We start from the raw sequence: 7464 nt of genomic DNA on the forward strand, positions 1-7464 counted from the left end.
TAGAGCTCAACTCTGGGAGTTCTCTATACTGGCATACCTTGGAGATACTGCAGGTTTGGTTCCAGACCACTGCAATAAAGCAAGTATAAAAGGAGTTGTAACCTTTTTGCAGGTGGAGGGTCTTGCCATCAATCTGTAAACATTAAAATGTCTGTGCAGTGCAATAAAGCAAAGCAAAAACAAACCAAAAAAACTAGGTATGTCTATGTTAACTTCCCTACAAGATGTCGCAAAAAGATGTTGGGCAGCCTCCTAACTGGGCAGGTCACGGTGGGTAATCACACAGAGGGATAAAAAGTTTATCTTTGCCTTAAGCAAGCCCTGTCCATTGTTTCTGTGCATCTAGGATAACACACCTTTAAAATAAGCCTTAGCCACCCTCAAGAGCACATGATCCTAACTATCCTGTAATCCAATCCCTGCTTTGCTTTCTCCCACCTTCATGTAATCTTCCTTACATTCCTGTTCCCTCCTTAATTTCAAATGTATAAAAGGAACTGCAAAAATGTTATTCTCTGGAGCATTTGAGATATTGCTTCCTGGCATACGTCATCAGTTTGGCTCAAATAAACTCATAAAAATTCTCTACAGGTTTGGACATTTCTTACGATGACAATATCTAAGAAACCATTGCCGAGTTAGGGATAGTTTTAAGCAGGTGAGGAACATGACCAAATTTAAGTTTTAAAGTATCATTGTTGCTGCTTATAATTAGAAGTGGGAATACTTGTGAAGTAAGGGACTTCTCTGGTCACCCTTGCTAAAATTGCAATCCCACCCTCCATTTCTCCTTTTCCTGCTTCAATTTTCTCCATAGAACTTATCATATTCTAATAAACTGTATAATATACTGTATTTACTTATTATGTCTACTGCCTGTCTCTACCACAAGAATGTCAGCTCCATGACGACTGGGCATGTCTCTTTTGTTCTCTGCTCTATCCCCAGGGCCTAGAACAGTGCCTGTTATAGAGGCACTCAGTGAATATTCACAGAATGAGCGAATAAATGAACGAATGGATGCACGGATGAGTGAATAAATGAAACAACGAACAAATAACGTTTCCCGGCAAAGAAAGAAGGTGGCACGGGGGTTCCTGCACAATCCCTTGCAATCGCTAGAGGGCGTAGACAAGCCGGGTCCCCTGAGCCTGTCCCGGGACCCCGCCCCCTCCCCCCCCTCCGGGATCTAGTCCCCTGGAGCCCCAGACGTCCGGTCCGGCCTGGGGCTCCGGGACCCCGCCCATACCTGAGCCCTGCAAGGCTGAGGGCTTTATGCCTGAGCAGCGGACAGTCCTCGCGCTGCAGGCGGGGAAACTGAGGCCCGGGGCAGCTGGGGCGGGGCCCCAGCGAGCCCGAGCCCCCGCCCCCGGCCGGCCCCGCCCCGGCCAGTAAGAGGCCCCCTGGGCTCGAGGCAAAGGCGCACAGAGCGGCGCGGGGGCTGGGGCCAGGAGGCGATGGCAGCTCAGAGGCTGGGTAAGCGGGTGCTGAGCAAGCTGCAGGCGCCATCGCGGGCCCGCGGGTCGGGGGGCAGCCCCGGAGGGCTGCAGAAACGACATGCGCGTGTCACCGTCAAGTATGACCGGCGGGAGCTGCAGCGGCGGCTGGACGTGGAGAAGTGGATCGACGGGCGCTTGGAGGAGCTGTATCGCGGCAGGGTGAGGCGGGAGGGGTGTAGGGGTGTAGGGGTGTAGGGGAGCTCTCTGACACCCTGTGTCCTTAGGGTCTTTGGTTGCTTGTGCTCTCTGTTGCATACGCACGCCCAGGGGCCAGGCGCTCATTGGATTCATTGGCCTGGCCATCTACCCTTGATAGCGCTCTGGCTGTGGATACAGAGAGACACACACACATTGGGTCTCCAGAGATGTGCCCAAAAACCCCTGGGGAGGACCAAGGGTTTACTATCCGGGGGAGGGGTGAGGGGGCAAAGTTGGGGAGTCCGAGCTGGAGAAAGGCTGGGGGGGAGGGGATGTCTCAAAGCCTAACATAGACTTGGTAACAGGGGAGATACAACCACACAGAGGTGTACAGCAAAGGAAGCAACAATATTTACAGATGTGTACAGTAACAAACTTTAGCCACTCACAGGCACAAGTGACAGAAGCAACAGCCATACACAGACTCTCAAAGACACTTGGTCACTTATAGATCAACATATGCTATAGCTACAGGCACCCACAAATACAATAGTGTAGGCCACAGCCACATGCAGACAAAACTACACTCATACAAAAGGACTCCGGTTACAGCTCTTCGTAGATAAACACCAGCACAAGCTGTAGCGACTCACAGTACAAGCTACAACAGCTACAACTAAATGATTATTATCCCCTAAAGGCAAAAACCGGTAATCACATACAAACACAATGACATATGCTGCAGCCACTCACAGACATAAAACAACCGAAATTATAGCTATGTCCAGACAAATCCATGTAAGCTATAGGTACACAGGGACATACAACGGCAGAAACTATAGCTGCCCCTGGGCACATAGAGCATAACCTATAACCTCATATGATGACATGTAGATTACAGACAGGCACAGATGTTTCACTTGAGTCTCTGCTTGAAGGCATACTTTGTACAACACACGCGTGCTATGGAAGGAACACAGTGCCAGGTACCCAATGGTCATAGCAATACATAGACATTACAGGACCCAGAAATTCTCAGCACAGTGTGAAGGTGGTAGAAGCCATGGCCCCTCACAGTGACACAGGTCCCTCTGTTTTCAGACACACGTGGGCTCATACAGATGGACAGACAAGTTTAGTTGCTGGTGTAGGTGGCATCTTATGAGGTCATCCTCAGATGGTGGGCACTATAGCTTCCCATGACACATGACGATGAGACAAACACAGCTAAGCCAGAGCCACACACCTCATATCCACAGGACTACAGGCCCCTGTGCAGGCCACACACATGATGCCACAGCTCTGCACCCTCACGCTGGCCCTGGCAACCTTGTCAGAGACTCGCATAGACGTGTAACAAACTTATAGATACTCCGGGCCTTTGCTGAACCCTCTTCTCCACACACAAACCCCAGGCCACCCAGTCCTGGAGGCTGTAGTGAAATCAGCGGAACTTTGGATGGGGGAGGAAAAAAGCTGTAGCCTCAGGGATCTCTTGCTAGACAGCTGGGTTCTGTCCTCCACAGGGATACTGAGCCAGCCTGCTTTTGGCCCTCTGCCCCAAGAGGCCATACTAGGAGTCCCCCTCTTAGATGCTCAAATTTGGACTCAGGGCTCATCCTACCCACCTTGGGGGGCCTCGGTGGTCATATCCTTGGACACACGGGATTGAATTTTGGCCCTCTGTTCTCCCTTCTTCTCCTCTAGGGCAAGGGGCCAGCCTCAGCAGGCTCTGGCCTGCCGCTCCCCTCCTCTGCACCTAGTGCTTAGACTTTTCCTTGAAAGGGCAGAGCCAGCCCCTCTCCTGAATCCCAGAATCTGACATTCCAAGACTCGACCAGACCTGTTTTCCCATTGTGGGAACTGGGGCCAAGCAGAGAGACCTGTGCCAGGCCCCAGGTCTCAGGGGCCCAGGGGCCCAGGCATGGCAGCTGGTACAGGCCCTGGGCCTCTGTCAACCCATCTGTCACCCCTCCCCCCAACACCCAGATGTCCCGCCTTGGTGGTGCTGTCCCTGACTGCCACATTATTGCTCCAGAACATGCCAGCTGGGCCCTGGGGACGGCGGGGCTCTCCTAGAGCCCTGGACAAAGACATGGGAGGGAGGGGAAAGGGCCCCTGACCAGCCCTCCCTCTCCCGCTTAGGAAGCAGATATGCCTGATGAGGTCAACATTGACGAACTGTTGGAACTAGAGAGTGAAGAGGACAGAAGCCGGAAAATCCAGGTAGGTGGAAGGGAAAGCTGTCCCCTAGTACTCCACCTTGCCCCTCCCTAAAAACCAGAGCAACGGTTACCATGTTTGTTGAGCACTTACTGTGTGCCAGGCACTGTGTCAATTGCTTTCTACTTATTAACGTATTTAATCCTCACAAAACCTTACGAAGTAGGCACTATCATTTTCTCTGTTTTGGAAAATGAGGCCCAGGGAGGTATGATCACTTGCCCAGGGTCTCAGAGCTCTCAGAAGGGGCAGAGCTGGGGATCAAAGCCAGGCAGCCTGGCTCTTATGGCCTGTGCTCTCCTAGAGGCAAGAAATGCTGTGTGACTTTCTTGCCCTCTCTGGATCTAGAGCTGGTCCTGGTGCTGAGTTTCTTGACTCAACCCTGTCCCCAGCTACTTTATAAGGCCCTCAGACTGTGCATCTCCTTTGGAACCAGGTAGGAAGTCCATCTTGGAGTCTGACTTCCATTGTCCTGTAGTTTGGGGCTTTGTTGGAAAAGGGAAGGGGCTGGAGGGGCGGAGGCATTGTTAGTCATTTACTATTTCTTTCTCTCTCTTTTTTTTTTTTTTTTGCATGGGCGGGGGTTGTTTAGGGACTCCTGAAATCCTGCATGAACCCCACAGAGGTGAGTTTTTCTTTCCCTCTTACAGACCCCATTGTGGCCCTCTGCACTCTGATGGGGGAGAGAGTGTCTGGGGAGGAGGGAAAAGCTGGCCATATCCAGGACCAGCAGAGGGAACTCTGGGGAGCTCTGGCTCTCACAACCCTTTTCTCATCTCCAGTGGTGTCTTTTGTCTTCCTCACTGCGTGTCCCTCTCTCTCCCCATCTGCCACTGGGCCTCCATTATCTCCTCCCTGCTGAGACGCTCCCCCATCTGTCTCCTGTTTCTCCCTCTGCGTCTGCGGGTGCTGCCTCCCTCTGTCTCTCTCCCCTGTTACTGTCTCTGCCCTGCTGGGGCTCCCTTTCCCACCTCTGGGGGGCCCTCCATCCTTCCAGGCCCTGAAGCTGAGAGGCCCAACCAACTCCTCCCACTTCCTTCCTGGCTTTAAAAGGGAAAAATATTCATGTTTCTCGAACCAGCTCTGGGCTGCCTGAGGAATAAACCGTCACCGTGTGTCTGTCCGCCCTGGAGCTGGCTCAGGCTTCTGTCCCTGGAGACCCTCCTGGTGATGTCTTGGTCTCAGAAACATCTCGATGTCTCTCTGTGGCTCTGTTTCTTTCTCTGACCCTTTGTCCCTCTGTCTCTATCTCTGTATCTCTCTCTGTTTCTTTCTGTCTCTGTCTATGTCTTGGTCTCTGTTTCTGGGTCTCTGTGCTCTGTCTCTCTCCATTTCTCTCTCCCTGTCCCTCTCTGTCTTTCTGTCTCTCTCCCTGCCTTTATCTGTCCCCATCTCTCTCATTCCTTGTATCTCTTTCTCCCTTTTGCTCTCTCTTTCCCCTCTCAGTCTCTTTCTCCACCCCTCATTCTTTGTCTCTATAGCCTCTCGAGCTCCCTAACTTCATTCACCTCCACCCCTTCTCACTGACAGGAAGCAGGAGAAGGTGGGGCCCAGGTCAGAGGGGCTGAGCTGGGGCTGAGCTGAGCTGGGCAGGGCGCCCCTCCCCGTCCCCATGTTCTCAGCATCCTCCATCCTGTACTCAGGACTTTGTCCAGGAGCTGCTGGTGAAGCTGCGAGGCCTCCACAAGCAGCCAGGCCTCCGCCAGCCCAGCCCTTCCAGCGACCGAAGTCTGAGCCCCCTCCCGGACCGGGCCCGGACTGCACCGCCCTGACCCTCTCTTGCCTCTGTGGCCCCCTCTGTCTCCCCACAGCCCACCCCGTGCCCTCCTGGCTTGTTTATAAGTTGTATTTAATGGTTCTGTAACAACAACAACAACAACAACGTGTGCCTGTTTTTCCTCTCCCTGGTTACTCTGGGCTTCCCCGAGCTCCATGTCCCCAAACCTCCCTCTCTCCTGCTGCACCTCCATGTGTCCCAGCACCCGCAGCTGGCCCAGACAGATGGAGAATCACTTTCTCAGCCAGAGAGCATGAGAACAGGCCCTGCTGACCTTGCACCCCAGGGACTCACATCCTGTCCTCACCTCCCCCCAGCCTTGGCCTAGTCCCAGCTAGCAGGGTCCCAGTATACGGTGGCACTCAGCAATGATAGGAATGACGGCCTGTGGTCCTTGGGCCACAGAAGACGCACAGGACCGAATATGCCCGATATCACAACACATTGTGTGTGGACCAACTATTCATACACTCCATCAACATTATTGCGCACTTATTGTGTGCTTGGCATGACCATTGGTATTGAGGCCACAAAGATGAGCAGAAGGTGGTTCCTGGCATCAGGGTGCTCACACACTGGTTGGGGAGAAGGGCCTGTGCACAGAAGATTAGAACAAAGTGTGCTGAATGGTCCAAGAGACTTGGGAGCCCAGGGAGTGGGAGGAGCCATTCACTCTTGGAGTGGTGAACAAATTTAGGAGGGCTTCCTGAAGAAAGTGACATTGAGGCAGGGCTTTGAAGGATACATAGGAGTTTATGTGAAATGGCTATTCATATCTGAGGACTCTGAACCTGTAGGTGAAGGGATTGGCATTGAGGCTGAGCCAGGGGAGATACCAAATATTGTCAGGACCATCCACCAATCAGGATGGGCAAGCCCCCAGGGAAGCCTTTGGGCTGGGGTATGGAGCCGCCTGAAGGGACCTAGGGCAGGGGCCAGGGCATCAGAAGTGGGTAGTGGCTATTTACCAAAAGCTGGGAGTAGTTCAGTATTTTAACAGCAGTCTAGTTGTACCAGTGGTCCCAGCTGTGTACAGTCAGGAGATAGGGTGGGGCTGGGATGGGCAGGGCCAGAGCAGGGGTGTCCTCCCCTCAGGACAAAGCACATCTCCCATCTTGCCTCTGTTGATGGAAGTTGTGGCCCCCGCCCCAATTCCCACTCTGGGTCACCCAGCAGCCCAGCCAGGATCAGGCACCCATCCCAGGGGTGTGAACTCCCATCTGACAGGAAGAGCAGCACACAGGAGTGCCTGTGCTGTCCAACCCTTCCGGTGGCCTTGTTCTCCCTGCACAGACAGGCCTCAAGCTTCAGTGCCCCTTTCGCCCCACACAAATGTTAGAGAATGGAAACCAGGTATCCAGCCGCCTGTCACGCGAGCACCTGGATCCGTCTCCCGCGACACCCCATTGGGCCTCAGGAACTCTGAACTTCCCTCTTACAGAACCTGTTTTTGGTTCCTCATCTTTGTGGAGGCGGTACGCGCTCAAAACTGAGGTTCCAGTGTCCTGGGTGTGCCATGTGTTGGAACTCTCGGTTTCCTCATCAGGAAAATGGCTTCACAGATGAGGAAACAGGCCCAGATGAGTGATGTCACTTGTCCAAAGTCACATAGCTGGGAAGTGGCGCTGGGCTTCAATTCTAGGCATTATGACTCCAGAGCGCTACTAATTAACCCCTACACTACAGTGCCCTTATAAACATAGTGATGATTGCTATTCTCCTGTGGTAGGAAGAGGTTGACTAATTCATACGAAGGTGTCAGTGACTCCTCACAGCCCTCTGAGATAGCCTATCTGAAGGGCAATACAGCTGAACTCAGAACAAGGC

The 7464-nt window shown here is 52.9% G+C and overlaps 1 protein-coding gene across 1 annotated transcript; it reads left to right on the forward strand.

Moving 5' to 3' along the window:
* The first annotated feature begins 1188 nt into the window (after window positions 1-1188).
* PPP1R14A (protein phosphatase 1 regulatory inhibitor subunit 14A) lies at window positions 1189-5746 on the forward strand. The gene is made up of 4 exons (XM_019666245.1): window positions 1189-1658; window positions 3783-3863; window positions 4453-4485; window positions 5504-5746. The coding sequence occupies exons 1-4, from the start codon at window positions 1458-1460 to the stop codon at window positions 5630-5632; spliced, it is 444 nt and encodes a 147-aa protein (XP_019521790.1). The 5' UTR covers window positions 1189-1457; the 3' UTR covers window positions 5633-5746.
* The last annotated feature ends 1718 nt before the right edge of the window (window positions 5747-7464 follow it).

Source organism: Hipposideros armiger, unplaced genomic scaffold, assembly GCF_001890085.2.
Source record: "Hipposideros armiger isolate ML-2016 unplaced genomic scaffold, ASM189008v1 scaffold_466, whole genome shotgun sequence".
Classification (NCBI taxonomy): Eukaryota; Metazoa; Chordata; class Mammalia; order Chiroptera; family Hipposideridae; genus Hipposideros; species Hipposideros armiger.

Bases quoted from the DNA above. Each gene is read 5' to 3' on its own strand.
- PPP1R14A (XM_019666245.1), top strand. From the start codon at position 1,458: ATGGCAGCTCAGAGGCTGGGTAAGCGGGTGCTGAGCAAGCTGCAGGCG. The intron at 3,864-4,452 runs GTAGGTGGAAGG...GGGGTTGTTTAG, and splicing joins ACAGAAGCCGGAAAATCCAG to GGACTCCTGAAATCCTGCAT. The intron at 4,486-5,503 runs GTGAGTTTTTCT...TCCTGTACTCAG, and splicing joins CCTGCATGAACCCCACAGAG to GACTTTGTCCAGGAGCTGCT.